Source organism: Hyperolius riggenbachi, chromosome 1 (assembly GCF_040937935.1).
Source record: "Hyperolius riggenbachi isolate aHypRig1 chromosome 1, aHypRig1.pri, whole genome shotgun sequence".
NCBI classification, from domain to species: domain Eukaryota; kingdom Metazoa; phylum Chordata; class Amphibia; order Anura; family Hyperoliidae; genus Hyperolius; species Hyperolius riggenbachi.
In genome coordinates this window covers 521,707,731-521,725,832 of record NC_090646.1, presented here as the reverse complement: position 1 = coordinate 521,725,832, position 18,102 = coordinate 521,707,731, and the positions used below count along the sequence as shown (strand labels likewise).

Genomic DNA, 18,102 nt, shown 5'->3' with positions numbered 1-18,102 from the left:
CTTTCAAGCTGTTACTTGATTTATATCAAGTTGCACCTGCTAGCCTTGACATTTAGCACTGCCAGCATGAGCATCTCTGAATGTACACCTTTATCCACTCTTTTGTTGGGCAGCATAGCCTAAGCAAAGTCACCCCTCCATCCAGCTGATTGGGGAGTGGGAGGCAGTGACATACTGAGTGATGATTCTGCTCTCCCCTCCTGTAATGAAGCTTCCAGTGTTAGATTGACAGCAGTGTAATGTAGCAAGCAATGCATAACTCATAGTGCATTCTTCCCCTTCTCTGCCTAATATTACAGTAGGATCTGGTAGTTTTAGGTTTGGGTTCAGGTGGGCTTATAATGGGCTTATAAAGGCAGCGCATTTAGCCAATGCTAAACGCTTTTCTGCAACCGAGCAGAAAGGTGCTTGGCATCAGTCCGTGTTGTTACATCACATTTTGAGCCTAAATAGGGGACACAGAACCGTTAAACCCAACCACAGCAGGATGCTACATGCAGCATTCCAGAAATTTCGATTGACCGCAACATTCACACAAACTACGGTAATCACATTGAGAAGAACTCTTCCATTAATCCCAGTGTGGGCGTTGGTCGATTTCGGCAGTAAACGGCCAGTAGAAACCCGAGTGAACCAGCCCCTACAAAGTTTTTTTAACCACTCTGCGACCGCCTCACTCAGAATATCAGCCACAGAGTGGTTCCCCCAGGATCGCCTAACGCAGGATTGCGTCATCTTGCGATGCGCGAGATTTGCAGGGAACGAGCACTTGCTCAAGTGCCGTACCCTGCAGGGGGAGAGAGGGGGCCGCAGCGGTAAGCAGCCTGCCAGCCCGCAATTGTGGCTGGCAGGTTTTCCGATCAGAGCTACGGGGGGGGGGGGGATACAAAGTAAACAGTGCTGCGGATCTCCCGCAGCGCTGTACAGGTGACAGCCTTGTCACATCTTTGTCCCTCAGATGGCCGCACAATCTAATCCCTGCCACAGTCCTATGCCTGGTAGGCATGTCCTGTTAGCACACAAATGAGTCTCACCTCCTTTGTTGTCCTTAAGTTGTATGGTTGTGCAGCAAGCTGTCAAAGCTGCACAGCACTGATTTGTGAAAAATGGCCTGGTCACTGGGGGGGGGGGGGGGGGTGTAAGCCTGCGGTCCTGAAGTTGTTAATCACACATCTGAAACATTAACCACCCACATAGGTAGTGTATTGAGAATTAGATTCAACTGATTGAGACAAGCCAGGCTGGATTTCAGCAAGCAATGTTAAATCAAAATATTGACTATATAAAGGTGACTGCAAATGATACAATAAATACATTTTCTCATTTTTTGATAAAAACTATAATTTTTTTTATTCAACTGAGAAATCTAATTTTTCTATACATCTGTTGAAGAAAAGTTTTAAAGTGGTGCAAAAAAATTACACAGCAAACACAATCAAACATGAAATAATAACATAATACATCAAGAACATCAATAACATTGTTTGTCAAAAATAGAGCAACTATACGAGGGCCAGTACCAGGTGATACTGTGGGGGAGACCATCCAAAGCTATCTGGGTACCCGTTAGGAATTGACCCCAAGCTGAACCAAACCCTTGGAACCCCCATCATTTTATTAATATAAATCAATTGGGAATGGTGGATATTTCTGACCATTTTTCAGAAATTTCTTGATTTTCAATCAATTCTTTTTCTTTATAGACCCAAGTAATTTTTTCTGAGTTTTCAATATTTTTTTTCATAATTGGGGAAAAGTTGAACACATTCATGTGATACATTTTTCAAATGTTACCACCAATCTAAAAAAAATGATTGTAATTCTCAAATTGAACGAAAATATTTAAAAAAATTGTATAGTGTGTGGCTACCTTAATGATTTCCAAGAGAGTGAAGCAGTCACCATAGAAACCTACTGAACCACTGTGAGAGACACTGGCTCTGATTCAATTAACTTTTCTCCTGAGCTTTCTCACAGATGATTTCTCATCTTGTCAACACAATACGTTTTCAGCACCTCGCAAGTGAAAGAGTACTAAAAAGTAGGTAAGAAAAGTAATTTCCAACGTATGTAAATTTGGGACAACCTAATTTTAATACTTTTTCCTTGCTGGTGTCATAAGTAGTGGTAAAGGTAATAAGGATTAATAAGAACATAGATGAAATGTCTACATTGCCCCAGTCTGTGAGGTAAAAAAAAAACACCTATAGCAATGCAAATCCTTTAAAGCAACATACTTTTAACTGAAATTTTGGTTTATGCATAGTTTCCCCCTAATTACCAAAATGAGGAGTAAAGTACATCAGAGTGGCATATTCTTTGTTTTCATTTTAAAGGTCAGAGGTTGTTTGGAGAAAGCATCTTGGGTCTGACTCAGGGATCTGTATCAGACCTCCTGTCCAGGCCGAAGCCATGGCATAAGCTCAGTCTGAAGGGCAGAGAACCATTCGTCCGCATGCAGCTCTGGCTAAGTGATCCACACAACATTGAAAAACTCAGAGACATGAAGAAGATGGAGAAGAAGGGTAAGTTTCAGGGGAAGATACATTCATTTAAAATGTCTGAACTAAGAGAAATATTGAAAAAGCTCCTGCTAACTCCGTTTAAATGACGCTGCTTGCGTGGTTCTATTGATCCCATGCTAGCGTGCAGTTCAGTTGTGACTACAGTGCTTGTATACTTGTTTCAGGATCTGTTGCAGCCCAAAAAAACAGCATGACAGCTACGTAGCTGCAGAGCCGGGACAAGGTCCTCCAGCACCCAAGGCTGAGACACCAAAGTACAACCCTCCATCCTTCCTACCGCAGCTGTCACACTGTTATTGCTATTAGACTAAGAGGCTCCCCAGGGCTCCCCAACCGCTCCCCCTCCAAACACCTTAATCTCTAGGTATCTGGCAGTCACTGCCATGTATCCCATTTTCTTATTTCTCTATGCTTCAAGCATAATAGGGGTATGATAGCCGAGTGAGTTGTGCGCCCCCTCCTACACTGCGCCCTGAGGCAGGAGCCTCTCTCGTCTGTGCCTTTGCCCGGCCCTGCGTAGCTGCCATTTTCTAATAAAAAATCATAGCAGCCTGCATAGCAGCATATTGGTGTAGTACTAGAGTTCCAGGTTCAAATCTTATAACATTAAAGGACCACTATCATGAAAAATAGTGAGATTTAAAATACATGAGAACACATTAAAAAAAAAATCTCCCAGAGTAAAATGTGCTATATATTACTTTTCTCCTATGTTGCTGTCACTTACAGTAGGTAGTAGAAATAGGACAGAACTGACAGGTTTTGGACTAGCCCTTCTCATGGGAGCTTCTCAGGGTTTTCTTTACTTTCAAACCGCACTTAGTGAATGACAGTTGCTCAGTTCAACCACCGGAATAGTGTGCAAATAGGTATGGGGGGTGCCCTGCATCTTTCTATAGATCTTGAACACCTGACTATTTCCTCTGTAACACAGTCCAGCCTGGAACCCTGTATTGATCTGAGACATATCTATGCGCTTTGAGTCCTATGGGACAAATGCGCTTTACAAATGTTATTGTATCGTATTATCGTTTCTAAGAAGTGATTTTGTAAAGAATAAATGAAACACTGAGAATCCCCCACAAAGGGATGGACTAGTCAAAAACCTGTCGGTTTTGTCAGATTTCTACTATCTACTGTCAGCGACAGCAACATAGGAGAAAAGTAATTTATAGCTCATTTTACTCTGGAAGAAACATACATCTTAGTTGTATGTGTTTACATGTTTTTTTTTTGTTTTGTTTTTTTTTATTTCAATTACATTTTATTGGAGGAAGTCCATCAAAGAGGTGAACAATACAGTTGAGAACATTGCATATATAACACAGATGCATACAGCTTACATAGAGTACCATACATCAGTGCAGTTTCTAGGCTAAAATGCACCCAGGGCGAGGGTGTAAAAATTGCGCCCCCCCCCCTCCCGGTATAGGTAGCCAGCTATAGGTCCCCCCCCCCCCGAGTATAGGTGGCCAGGCATAGGCAAGCCAGTAAAGTTGCCCCCAGTATAGGTTAGCCAGGTAGTTGCCTCCAGTATAGGTAGCCAGTATAGTTGCCCCCAGTAAATGTTAGATAGGCAGGCACCCCCCCCCCCCGGTATAAGTTAGATAAGTAGGTGCCCCCAGTACAGGTTAGCTAGGTAGGTGCCTCCAATATAGGTAGCCAGTATAGTTGCCCCCAGCATAGGTTAGATAGGTAGGTACCCCCAGTATAGGTTAGTTAGGTAGGTGCCCCCAGTATAGGTAGCCAGTATAGTTGCCACCTGTATAGGCTAGCTAGGTATAGCTAGCATAGAATAGACAGGTAGCTGCCCCCCAGGATAGGTTAGACAGGTAGCTGCCCCCCAGCATAGGTTAGATAGGTAGATGCCCCCCAGTATAGGTTAGATAGGTAGCTGCCCCCCAATACAGGTTAGATTAGGTAGGTGCCCCCCAGTATAGGATAGATAGGTTGCTGCCCCCAGTATAGGTTCGATAGGTAGCTGCCCCCGAGTACAGGTTAGATTAGGTAGGTGCCCCCCAGTATAGGATAGATAGGTAGCTGCCCCCAGTATAGGTTAGATAGGTAGCTGCCCCCGAGTACAGGTTAGATTAGGTAGGTGCCCCCCAGTATAGGATAGATAGGTAGCTTGCCCAGTATAGGTCAAGTAGGTAGGTGCCCCCTCATAATGGCGGAGGGGGGAGCCGGAGCCGCGGGGAGGGCAGCCCGACCTCTCCCCGGGCCGCCCTCCATGCTCCCCCCTCGGACTGCAGGCAGCAGAGTTAGCGCGCAGGGAAGCGCTGCTGTACACAGTTGTTACTCACCTCCCTGGATCCGATCGCCGCTCCCGCCCTGCTGGTCTCCTCTCTGCAATGTAGCCGCTGATACACACGCTGTCGCTGCGTCCTGTTTACACAGGAAGCAGCCGCGTGTGTATCAGCGGCTAGGCAGAGAGGAGACCAGCAGGGCGGGAGCGGCGATCGGATCCAGGGAGGTGAGTAACAACTGTGTACAGCAGCGCTTCCCTGCGCGCTAACTCTGCTGCCTGCAGTCCGAGGGGGGAGCATGGAGGGTGGCCCGGGGAGAGGGAGGGAGAGGTCGGGCTGCCCTCACTGCGGCTCTGGCTCCCCACGCTATCACAGCGCCCCCCTTCCTCTGCGCCCAGGGCAGCGGCACGGGCCACACGGCCCTAGAAACGGCCCTGCCATACATCCACATTGCAATAATAACAAGCAACAAGGTAGCATTAGAGCATCTAGCAAACCATTTGCAATTTGGCTGCCCATAGTACATAGCAATATAACCTCTAAATGGGGTCCAAATTTTCCTCCTTTAAACCCTCCACCCTATCCCACCCATGGGATCCAAAACCGCGGGGACCCAGTGCTGCAAAGTAAGAGTGCTAACCACTACCTCACAAGCTTTTGTAAAAAAAATAGCTGGCAGTCTAAGGGTTAAGCTGTAATCTGCACAGCGTTGGTTTCTTAGGTAGGCTGAGTGAGAATATCAGGGGAAGCAAAGTCATCTGGCCTTCAGTGATATGATTCTAAGTCTCACTGTGAATATTGCTTCAGCTCAGAGGTGGCTTCAGGCTTCTTGCACACAGGGACGTTACAGGCGCACGTTAGTGCAGTCTGTAACGCTCCCCCAACGCACAGCAATGTAACACAAGTGGGCTGTTCACACTGCCCACGTTGCGTTACATTGTAACGCAGCAAAGTGCTGCATGCTGTGTGTTCTCCGCGGCTAAGCCGCGTTAGACTGTTTGCACATGCTCAGTCATGTTGGGGAGGAGGGGAGAGCGGCCGGGCACATGGCTAATTAATATTCACTGCACTCAGTGACGTGCAGTGTTTACTTCCTGGAGCGGCCGCTCTGTGCGGCGATTGGCCGGGTGGGACCATGTGATGCCGCATGCGTCCAATAGTACGCATCACGGCATCACGGACGCCAGAGTGAGCTGCACAACGCGGCTCACTCCGACGTCCACACCAGAGAGCACCAGGCGTTGCGTTAGGGGCACGTTATGTGCCCTATAACGTCCCCTAAACGCAACGTCCTGGTGTATAACTAGCTTTAAAGAAACTTTACTGTGTGTGTGTATATATATGTCTTACTCAGCATTTTTCTTAAATGTTTCTTTTAATAGCGTTTGGGTAAAGAAGGTTCCTCTTTATAAGAGGAAGTCTGATTTGCATGGAAAAAAGCCTTTTACCAGAAACGTCCTAATGTTTGCCTTTTTAGTAGTTAAATATTCTTAGCTAGGGCAGCAAACTGATAAGTTCAGTGCATAATATATGTTGTGTGTTCTGTTCCTATATGTCTGTGTAATACCTAATACACACGGTACGATTTTCCGTGCGATAGATGGATCTGATTGATAAAATCCGTCATGTCCGATATTGCTCCCGATCGTTTCCACGCTCGATTTCTCATAGCAGTGAATGGAAAAAGATAAGAAAAATGAATGAAGATAAGAAAATCTAGTGCAGAATTGTGCGGAAAAAAAGATCGGGAGGCAAAATTGCATGGAAAATCTTACCGTGTAAACCGAGCATAAGCAGCTCTTGATTAGCATATCCACGTATTATGATAGCATTGAAATGCTGCCCCAATGCATGCTTTCTATACTACTTATGATGGGTGATTTAGTTTCTTCACACAAAATTGATTTTGCATTTCTGAGGTGGCAGGGAGGGGGCTTAAAATTTGTCTAAAATGCACCACCATAATCCGTGTTTGTAAAAAAAATATATTTTTTTCTGTCTGTTTTGCTTGGAGACCACTTCCTTACCTTCTGTACTCACTGCACAGCAAAGCAATGTGAACTCTGAGGAAATTCTTATAAACTGCATTAAAGGACCTCTGTCATGAAAATCCTAAAATTTTAAATATATATAAACATATGCAAATAAAAAATATGTTTCGTCCAGAGTAAAATGAGCCATAAATTACTTATCTCCTAGGTTGCTGTCACTTACAGTAAGTAGTAGAAATCAGACATTACCGACAGATTTCGGACTAGCCCATCTTCTCATAGGGGGGTTCTCAGAATTTTCTTTATTTTTAAAAGCACTTAGTGAATGGCAGTTGCTCCGTCCAACTGCCAAAAAAAGTGTGCAGCGAGAAGGGAGGCTGGCCAGCATCTTTGTATAAATCTTTATCAGGGAATGTCTTTATAAAGAATAAAGGCCATGCTGAGAATCCTCTATAGAGAGATGGACTAGCCCAAAATCTGTCGGTAATCTCAGATTTCTAATACTTACTGTAAGTAATAGCAACATAGGAGAAAAGTAATTTATGGCTCATTTTAGTCTGGAAGAAATGTACTTTTTTTTTGTATGCGTTTTAAATTTTAAGATTTTCGCTGAGTTGAATTTCCCGATGAATGGACCAATGGGAAGGCATGGCAGGGAATTCAATCATGCCAGTGCAGGGGTCAAGGTTGCAGCTGTATGGAGCAAGTATGGATTGTGGGATGAGTACATCTGATACCGTCGCGGTGCAGTTTGGCGGAGGGTGAGCCGAATGACAGCTCTCCCTGCTCCTGGTAAACTCCCCGGCGGCGTTAAATACTATTCCCCCTCCGAGTTGTCGCAACTTGGAGGGAGATGTAATTCAGGGTCTGGCACCAGCCGGAGCCCCAAATTACCGTTACACAGGATGTGCAGCATAGCATTACTTCTATGACGGCGCCCAGCTTCTGCGATCGACGCTGAAATGAACTACTCTGCTGTGGGATGGAGGTTCCCAAGCAACATGGAAGGAGGACTGGAGAGGAAAAGAATACCCAGCTCAGATGTCATCCATCCACAGGTTTTAAGGGTGTTCAGCTCAATCGTTACCTTATCATGTTTCCTAATCCTTTCAAGTGGGCCAGTTCCACATGACTGACATACAGCTGATGTTTTCCCCTTATTTAACCCTCTGGGCGATACAATTATATCGCCCAGGAGGTGGCGCAGCACTATTTTGAAATTTTTTTTATTTTTTAAATCATGTAGCGAGCCCAGGGCTTGCTACATGATAGCCGCAGCGCAGCGGCATCCTCCCACCCACTCCGATCGCCTTCGGCGATCAGAGTAAGAAGGAAATCCCGTTCAGAACGGGATTTCCTGCTGGGCTTCCCCGGTCGCCATGGCGACGGGGCGGGATGACGTCGCCGACGTCATGGACGTCGTGACGTCAGAGGGAGTTCCGATCCACCCCTCAGCGCTGCCTGGCACTGATTGGCCAGGCTGCGCAAGGGGTCGGGGAGGGGGGGGGGGGCTGCACGGCACGGCGGGGATCGGCGGCGATCGGAAGTTACACGCAGCTAGCAAAGTGCTAGCTGCGTATAACAAAAAAAAAATTATGCAGATCGGCCCACCAGGGCCTGAGAACTCCTCCTGCACGACATACCCCGAGCTCAGCTCGGGATTATCGCTCAGGAGGTTAAGAATAAACTACAAACCCATAGGCTTAACTTTATTTGTATGTAGAGATGCAAATAAGACGAAGAATTAATTATTGTACTTTAATGATATCTCAACTTTTGGACTCAGCCAGGCACCTGGATTGAGCAGTGAAGATAGAAGTACAATTTATAAAAGACAACAGGATTTCATATTGTGCCAATGAACTATAAAAATGCAGTAACTCACAGCAACAACAAAAAATGTTGTTGTATTGATTTGTTTTAGGGCCCGTTTCCACTTGTGCGGTGCGAATTGCCGCGGTAAAAATTTGCATGCGGATGCGAATTTCGCATGCGGTGGTATGCGAATTTTTGTGCGAATTCACATGAAAATTCGCATGAATGACGCTGTATGCGAATTTAACCATGGCAGTGCCGGTGTACTTTTCTATTGATTTCCATGCGAATTCGCATGAAAATTCGCATACCAAAGCTGCAGGCGATTTCCCTATTAAATACATTAGCGGCGATTCGCATGCATTCCACTTGCAGGCGAATTCTACGGCTCTTTTGTGCGTTTTTTCACTGCTGAAAAAAACGCACCTCAACAACGCTACAGTGGAAACAGGCCCATCCACTTGCATTACATGTGCGAATCCGCATGCGTTGGACGCATGCGGATTCGCGAAGTGGAAAGCCCTAACATGGACTCTGAATAGATTATGTGCGGTACTGCCCTTTGTCTATTACTATTTTTCTGAGTTCAGACAGTTATTGCCTGTTAATGATGTGCACAGAGAAAGTTGCACTTTCATAATGATGTAGCAATGTAACAAAATTGTGTTTTTTTGTTTAGCATATCTTAAACGACGTTACGGACTTATAAATGCTGGTTCAGACAGTGAATCCAATACCAGAACAGAGTGTATGAGCCCAAATCTCCAGGCCCAAGACTATAACATCATACAGATGAAGAAACCAAGGGTGGTCTTGGCAACAGAAGAGAAGGAAGCCCTAAAAAAGGCCTATGAAGTGGAACCATACCCATCCCAGCAGACCATCGAGTTGCTTTCTTATCAGCTGAACCTCAAGACAAACACTGTCATAAACTGGTTTCATAACTACAGGTAAACCATCCTGCATCAGTCTGCTTCTGAGTCATTTGAGAAGTGTATAAATAATACATCTTACCTTGCCTGGTTAAGGGCACCGCCTTTGACATGGGAGACCAGGGTTCGAGTTCTGGCTAGGGTCAGTACCTATTCAGTAAGGAGTTCAAGGCAAGACTCCCTAACACTGCAGGGTGGCCTCTTGAACGCGTCCCAGTGGCTGCAGCTCTTGAGCGCTTTGAGTCCAACAAGAGAAAAGCGCTATACAATTGTTCAGATTATTATCGGATTATTATTCGGATTACATTGCTCTTAATTTCCGCAGATCTCAGAAAAATATATGTGGAGATTTGTATATAGGTTAGCACGAATACTAAGCCTTGAAGACTTTGCATCATTTCCATATCCCACATGTACCTCGTTTCTCCTGATATGTCTACCTTTTGAATTCTTCAAGTGTCTGGCAGCTTCAGGCTGTGTCTGACTTTGGTTGACAGATCTCTTGGGATGTCCCAGTCATCAGGCTGCTCAGTAAAGCATTTTATGGATCACGTCAATTAGGCATCAGTGTATCTTAGACCTTTGAATTTTTCCAACTTTTAAGGCAGCTAGCACTTAGAATTGATTTTTATGTTATTAAGAAAAGGATTTTGTTCTTAATTTGAAAGCTGTTTTTTACAAACTATTCCAAGCTTGATTGTGAAAGAAAAAAATGCATTTGGCAATTTGAAAAAACAAAAGAAAAAAAAATGTGATCACACAGCTGTGATAACAGCTAGATCTTTTCTTTTTTCTTCTTCCTCTCTTATAAGGAACTAAAATATTGAACTGTTGTTAGTGCTAATTGATGGCCTCTTTTGAGAAACCGTCCTGCTCATGTGGGTTTACGGTTATTGTGCAGTGTGGTTCCCTGACTGTACAAACCATCCATCCACTGTCACCCCATGCGTTCTGATGAAAGCTACCAAAAATATAATTGGATCGATGGTTCAACAGTCGTTTGTTAACCATTATCATTGACAGCAATTCTTGAATGGTGCATGTATTGTTTGTCTGTGGTTTATCTGCTAAACTGCTTTAGTAGGGTTGCATTGGAAAGGACAGTGAATGCTGTAGGAGCACCTATGAGCACAATAGTACATGGCTTTGATGCAGTTAATTGGCATTTGCATGAATAAATAAACTCCATCTCTTTTTAATAAACCCCCACATGGAGACTTGAAAGGCCAAAGATGAGGAATTTCCTCCAGACATTCTTACCCAAATAAATCTAAGATCAGGTAGTTTATCAGCATATTTTTAATTTATATTGCTCAGATTTATTTTAAATAAAAGAAGGTAAATACCTACTGCACTGATTTGTAGAACCCCATTTCCTCAGAATTTACAGCTACCTGCTCAACCTCAGTTTGCCCGAAAAAATGTCTCCTTTAATCCAAATTTGTGTATTATGATAACTACAGCAATACCTTCTTTCTGAATGGAGTATTACTGATATTGGGACCAATCTTAAGGTAGCCATCAATCGATGCATGGGCAGATTGACCATAAGACAGATCCCTCTCTGATCAGAATATGTTGCCTGCCCATACACCGCAGACAGATTTCCGCTAGATTTCAGCATGAAATCTATCAGAAATACACCTAGCGCCACTGTCTCAGTTCCCTGCCTCATTGCCCCACCAAGTGTCAAGGTGTTCCCCCTGTGCCCGTGCTCAGTAAAGTGTTACCCGTCCACTTGCGCAACTCCTAACCTTCTCTGGTGTTTGGCTCCAGTCCAAGGGCCAGTTCCGTATGGCTCCAGTCATGTGTAGTGATGTCATACATGCACCTGGTGCCACATGGAAAGGTGAGAGTATACACAGGCATAGGGGGGACACTAACATTTGGAGGACACTGGTCGGGGCTTCACTGGTCACCGCAATATCAAACGATGTTACCACCATGCACCTGATCGAGCACTTGCAACCCACATTTTACAGCATGTCCGATCAATCCTTTTGTCCTTCGATAGAAATTGATAGAAAGATCAATAGAGCAGCTATGTTGTGGCACTGATTCTCTTCTGATTCAATAAAACTATCAATTCAGAAGCACAATCGGGCTGCAATATCTACTGGTGTATTATTATTATTATTATTATTATTGATTTATAAAGCGCCAACATATTCCGTGGCGCTGTACAAAGTAAGAAACAAACATGGGGTACATAATAATACAGACAATGGTGTACACCAAAATACAAGATACATAATTAGTGACAAAATACAAAGAATGATACAAAATACAATATCGAATTGGTAATGACATTGATAAAATTAACATGGTGAATAAAATGTATAATGGTTACCAAGACACAAAAGTATGGGCATCTTTAGATGTGCTTGTACTTGATAAAAACTATTTGTATGCAAATTACATTACATAGTCATAGTAATGTCCTTCCAGACTCTAGGAGGATGCGCATCATTTATCTTAAGAGTTATTCTGTTCTGTAGCTTCCATTTATATCACTGACAGTTTAGCAGAACACATAACTTTTTTTTTTTTTATGAATTTGCAGATCTCGTATGCGCAGAGAGGTATTGCTGGAAGGGCAGCGTGATAATGACACCGACCAAGAACCAAACAGCTGTGATAGCTTCACGTCGGCAATGACGTCACACCAAGAAGTCATGGTTCATAGCCCAGGTTCTGATGCAGGAGACCAGAAACCAGAAATCACTGAACTCAAAGAGCTGCTGCACAATAACTACTACCCTAAGGAGGAAGAGAGCGCTACTGTGAACATTAAAACTGAGAACACAGAGGAAGAAGATGGTTATGATGACTCCTCCAATCCTTGTGAGAATTGTGACTCAGAAAGAACATCGGAAGTATGTTGTGAATCTGAATCTTCTAGAGAACTTAGAGAAAAGCATTCAACCTCCCCTCATTGTGATGGTGCTCAGAGACTACACTATTTACAGAATGGAACTTCTGCACATGAGGACTCTCATCAGCCCACAACTCGTGACTGTGCGTCTGTGCTTTCCCATAAAGAGGTCGCAACCACAGAACAGCCACAATCTGACCCCATCAGCTTTAAGTCCACAGCAGAATCTTCCCGCTGTAGCTTGGAAGTTTCTCTGAACTCCCCATCAGCTGCCTCATCACCAGGCCTCATGATGTCTGTCTCTCCTGTCCCTTCATGTTCAGCCCCTATGTCTCCATCCTTTTCTAACAGCATGCCCATTAAGAGTCACTCTTCAAGCCCAAACAGTGACACCACCCCATTACATCCCTCTGCAAAGCATAGTCCCAGTAACCAGAAGAGGAATGAAAAGATGGCAAACCTCAATAATATTATCCACAGGCTCGAAAGAGCTGCAAATAAAGAGGAAACTCTAGAATGGGAATTTTGAAAATACTTTTCTGTACAACCTTAAAAACAAAGACTGTCCCGTTTCTACCAATCTCTGTGGTTCCACCTTAGAGAGCAAAGCCACTGCAGAGAAGCAGTAATGGATATTTTCTATATATTTTGTTTTTGCTACGTGGAGTAGACAGTTATAACAGAGGTTGAAATTAAAAGAAAAAAAACTTAAAAAACAAAAAACTTAATTTTCACTGTTAAATAAAAAAAAGTGACTCTTTTAGAAAAAAATATTTATAAACATTTTAGATATTTTATTAAATATTTGGAATTTATTAACACCCTAAGCTGCTTTGATAAAAGAGATTGACCTAAAACCACAGAGTTGTACCCGCGATTACAGTGACGTCCCGTAGCTTGCCACTGGATGAGATTAAAGACTGTTGTTTAAAGCCATCACGAAGCACTAGGAGGCTGACCAGATGAGAAGCTGCTTTGGTTTCTTCAGCTGTCTACAAGACAGTGGTGATTCCTACCCTCTGAGGAGACGGATACAGTCTGTAAGACTCTAAATTGAATGTGAATTGCCATGAAATGTGTGTAGATCAGACAGTCCACTTTAAAAAAAGTATTGTGACATACAATTCCAACTAGCTGTGATTGTTGTAGAGCAGAACGTAGGAATAGAAATGTCCCCTCTTAATAGAATCTTGTCACCCTGACTTGTGTTTGAGAGAGGCGCATGCCTGATGAGTCTGACCAGGAGGAACAGTGCTGAGTGTCATGGTACACAAGTGTATGAATACATATTTATTTACATGTTACTGTTATATTGTGCTTAATATCCAGACATACTAAGATACAATCAATGTAATTTTCATGCCAGAGCATTTGTAACATCACCATCCGAAAAGCGCAAGGAGTTTTGGGCACTTCCCCCCAAAACTGAGAAACCCCTCGGTACCTGCTGTACACCCCTGCTTTCCGTATGTATTATGTGTTCACCCTGAGATGGGCCAGATTACAGATCACACAAATCCTGCCCAGGCTGTGTTTATGGATAAGCTATTGTAGGCTTGTCAGGGGGAAATGGGAAATTCAGCCTGTGCAGTAAGTTTTGCAGTGTGTGTACATATGAAAACCCTAATTCAGGTGTACGTCAGACTAGGAAGATCTTGAAACTCTGCATCTGTTTCTGTGAATGTTACTGTTGTCAGTATACCAGCTTGTATTCTAGGGTTAGAGGTCAATGTGTGATGGAGATTCAGGCTCTATCCAGCAATTCTATCACCTGCCAGAGAAGAATATGTTTCTCTATGTCTTTGTGGCTGATATTTGTTTTATGAATGCAACAAAATTTGCTATATCCTTAATATATTCTGAAATGAAGCCCTACAACATGGTTGTACAAGTTGCTTTAAGGTGCTACCTTGGTTGCTCCAATACATCAGCTTCATTGTTCCACCATGCTTGGCCAGATTGGTTTCACTTGGATGGAACATAGCAGGCTACTATAGTAGCTCACACCATTACGCTGTCCTCAGTCAATATAACTTCTTCAGGACATAATACACAAATGCAGGATTATACTCGCTGCAGTCCCCAGGGGAAATGGGGGTGTTTTCAGTGGCTAGGACACTAATGTCCTAACTGCAAAGCTACATAGAGAAAAGGAAGCAAGTTACTTGATCCAGCTCTCTTTGGCTACATAAGTTTATGGCCATCAGTGTCAGTTGTTCGTCTTTGCTTTCTCCTTACCTCAGCCCCATGTCTGAAATGGCCTACAATATTCACTAGGGTTTCCGAGGCATGCTTGCACCATCTACACTCTATAAGCACATTATGAATGAAGTAACAGAATCTGCCCATTGTGTCCTTTCTGATTTGGTCCACACTAGACAGAAGATAAGCTCTGCATTGCTCTTAGTACTAAAAATCAGAAATAAATGACACAAGTAAGATTATTTTAACGTAGAAAAAAATTAAGAACCCCAAATATTAAGACATCTGATGTCAAATATTAAATGTATATGCAGTACTCATTGTAGTGATCATGGGACTGATTAGCTGAGTTCCGCCAACACCCACAGTACTGTGCTGTGCAGGTCCCTCTCTACTGACACCCTCACAATACTCAGCATTAAATGTAGTACTTAGTTTCCTGGTCAAATACATGCTGTAGGTGAGTGTTTGTGATTGCTGCTTTGGGCTTCCATGTAGGGAAGCTACCTCGTACTCTAGCTATCCAGTACTGAAGCTGCTCTGAGTAGGGGCATTAGGGAGTGGAAGACCTTTATGGTTATTACCAGAGTTGGGCTTTAAGCAGTGCCATTTCCACCAATAACATTTTCTTATAGAATAACTGATTCAGAGCATTTATTGTCTAAAAGCTAGATGTTAAGATATGTTTGGTTAAATTTGATTTTTTATAAATTATATCTAACTCAGCATCATTGTTTTGTTTTTCTTTGGGAAGGAAGGTGGAGTTTTAAATAAAAGTACTGCAGTTGGTAAACAGGACATTAAGGTCACTTAAGTATAGAATGGCATGGTGACATCTGCTCTACATTTTGCCCCCAATGCTTTACAGGAACTAAATACATTTATCGCAAATATTTTTATGATATTACAAAGGTTTATAATACATGTTTGGGCTTTTGCTGCCAGTAATGGTATTCTGTGGAAATAATTAGGCTTAGAGAGCATAATGCAGTTTGAAAGTGAAAAGAAAAAAAGTGCCATATTGTTTACAATAACAGGAGGGGATCAGTTTTATTCTAAGCAACAATAACTACAGTAGCACCTTGAATGTGTGATACATCACTGAGGTGGCCTCAAGTAAATAACTAAAGAAATGCAGGGCACTTCTATGATATCACAAATTAGAGCACAGGTTATCATAATGACATTCCAGTTATGCAGTTAGGTTGTAGGGGGTAATGATGGTTGAGTCAGTGACACTGCTTATCCTTTCCACTCAGGTCATGCTCCCAGTGGCAGATGCTACTGCTGCTATATCATTGCTGTGCTACTGGTGAGCATGTGGGCAGTGTGAGGACCTGAGGTAGAACTGATCAGATTCAATAAATGTACTCTTAGATCACTTTCCAGTTGTTTCTCCAGCTAACTCGGTGCTTTTTCAGACACTCTGCATATAACCTTTTGTTATGTGTGCACAGTATAATGGGTAGAGGAAGGAACAAGCAAGACAGAGACCCCCAATAAGACCTGGTAAATTATAGACTCCAGAAATGTCATCTTTGGAGCTTTATGGTGGCCAATATATGGCCTCAATTCACTAAGCAGTTTAGACTAGTCTACTGATGGTTTTAGTCTACTGATGGTTTGGTGTAAACCAGCAATCAGTCGCATCAAAAGGGAATTCACTAATAATTACCGAATGTTTTAGACCTGTTTTTAGACCTGGTCTAAAACATTCAGTAATTAGGTCTAATTACCGTAAAGATACAAGTAGCTATATATACCAAAACACGCGCGCTGGCACTAGATGTGCCCTGCAGATTGAACAGTACCAATATTAACCACTCTGTATCCTTATTTGGCACAGCCTCCCCCTGTTCGCCTCCTCCCTTATCAAACAAAAATTGTAGTGCAAAGAGGTGGCGCCACTAAGGATCAGCTGTACACCTCAATGTCCTTCTCCCAGTTAGAACAGGTAATGTGGGCTTGACACCAGTCTCTCAATATACTGATAGCTTATAACATATCCTATATCAGTCTATTCAGGCTATAAATGGAAATAAAAACAGTTTCTTAAAGTGACTTGATCGCCTATCTTCAGAATCCTTTAATTTTCTCCTCGATGGCAATAGGTATCCTCCACCACACCCTTTGTGCCAAACTCACCGTCCACCTAGACCCTCAGACAGGTCTAGTCACGCCTTGGGACCATTACCAGGTTGTCCCCCACCTCTCTGGCACGGATAATGATGAATCACCCTTGTCCCTCTCTTCACCGATCAGCGTCTTCTTAATATATATTACTGGACTCCCAAAACCTCAATAGAAAGGACCTCTCATAGCGTAATACTGTATAGCATTTATTACTTTAAAACATAGATTGCACTCACGTTTTCCAAGTTAAAATCAAAGCACAGAGTTTTTCTTGAGGCGGGCTCTCCCCCGCTATTGTTGGCCGCAGGCAGGCTGGTTGCTGTAGTCCCTCCGTGTGCTACACCGTTGGTGCGCGCTCCCCTCCGGCTACACTCCACGTGAGACGCCTGCCGCTCGATAATCGCTTCCTGCTTGCGTGGTTAGGCTCCGCGGAAAACGTGAGTGCAAACGTGAGTGCAATCTATGTTTTAAAGTAATAAATGCTATACAGTATAACGCTATGAGAGGTCCTTTCTATTGAGGTTTTGGGAGTCCAGTAATATATATTAAGAAGACGCTGATCGGTGAAGAGAGGGACAAGGGTGATTCATCATTATCCGTGCCAGAGAGGTGGGGGACAACCTGGTAATGGTCCCAAGGCGTGACTAGACCTGTCTAAGGGTCTAGGTGGACGGTGAGTTTGGCACAAAGGGTGTGGTGGAGGATACCTATTGCCATCGAGGAGAAAATTGAAGGATTCTGAAGATAGGCGATCAAGTCACTTTAAGAAACTGTTTTTATTTCCATTTATAGCCTGAATGGACTGATATAGGATATGTTATAAGCTATCAGTATATTGAGAGACTGGTGTCAAGCCCACATTACCTGTTCTAACTGGGAGAAGGACATTGAGGTGTACAGCTGATCCTTAGTGGCGCCACCTCTTTGCACTACAATACAAGTAGCTATAACTAACATCCTTCCCCTCTAATAAGCTACAATTAAACTCCTGCATAATGAATTCGAAAAGCTCCATCCTCACGTCTAAAATACCTCACAGAAGTACTTTACCGACAGAAATCAGCTGGTCTAATCTCTGTCAGAAAAAGTGGGTGTGGTTACTCCTTGTTTGCCTTTGTGAATTGTGTAATTACTGAATGTTTTAGACCAGGTCTAAAAACAGTTCTAAAACATTTGGTAAGTATTAATAATTATTAGTGAATTCCCTTTTGATGCAACTGATTTACACCAAACCATCAGTAGGCTAAAACCATCAGTAGACTAGTCTAAACTGCTTAGTGAATTGGGGCCATAGTGTCAGAAAACTCCAGATTATATTCTCTTTATGCCATGTGTGCTCTCACGATTCAGCAAATGATGAGGTTTCTTCCCGTTGCTGTTTGC

At 43.2% G+C, this 18,102-nt stretch overlaps 1 protein-coding gene across 5 annotated transcripts in view; it reads left to right on the top strand.

The window, feature by feature from the left end:
- CUX2 (cut like homeobox 2) overlaps positions 1-15,232 on the top strand; it is a 549,861-nt gene extending 534,629 nt beyond the window's left edge. For all 5 annotated transcript variants that reach the window (XM_068245676.1, XM_068245662.1, XM_068245667.1 and 2 more), the window contains 3 exons: positions 2,337-2,525; positions 9,257-9,527; positions 12,073-15,232. In XM_068245676.1, the coding sequence (XP_068101777.1) occupies positions 2,337-2,525; positions 9,257-9,527; positions 12,073-12,913 (1,301 nt within the window). In that variant the 3' untranslated portion in view covers positions 12,914-15,232. The remainder of the gene's footprint in view (positions 1-2,336; positions 2,526-9,256; positions 9,528-12,072) is intronic.
- Positions 15,233-18,102: the final 2,870 nt, after the last annotated feature.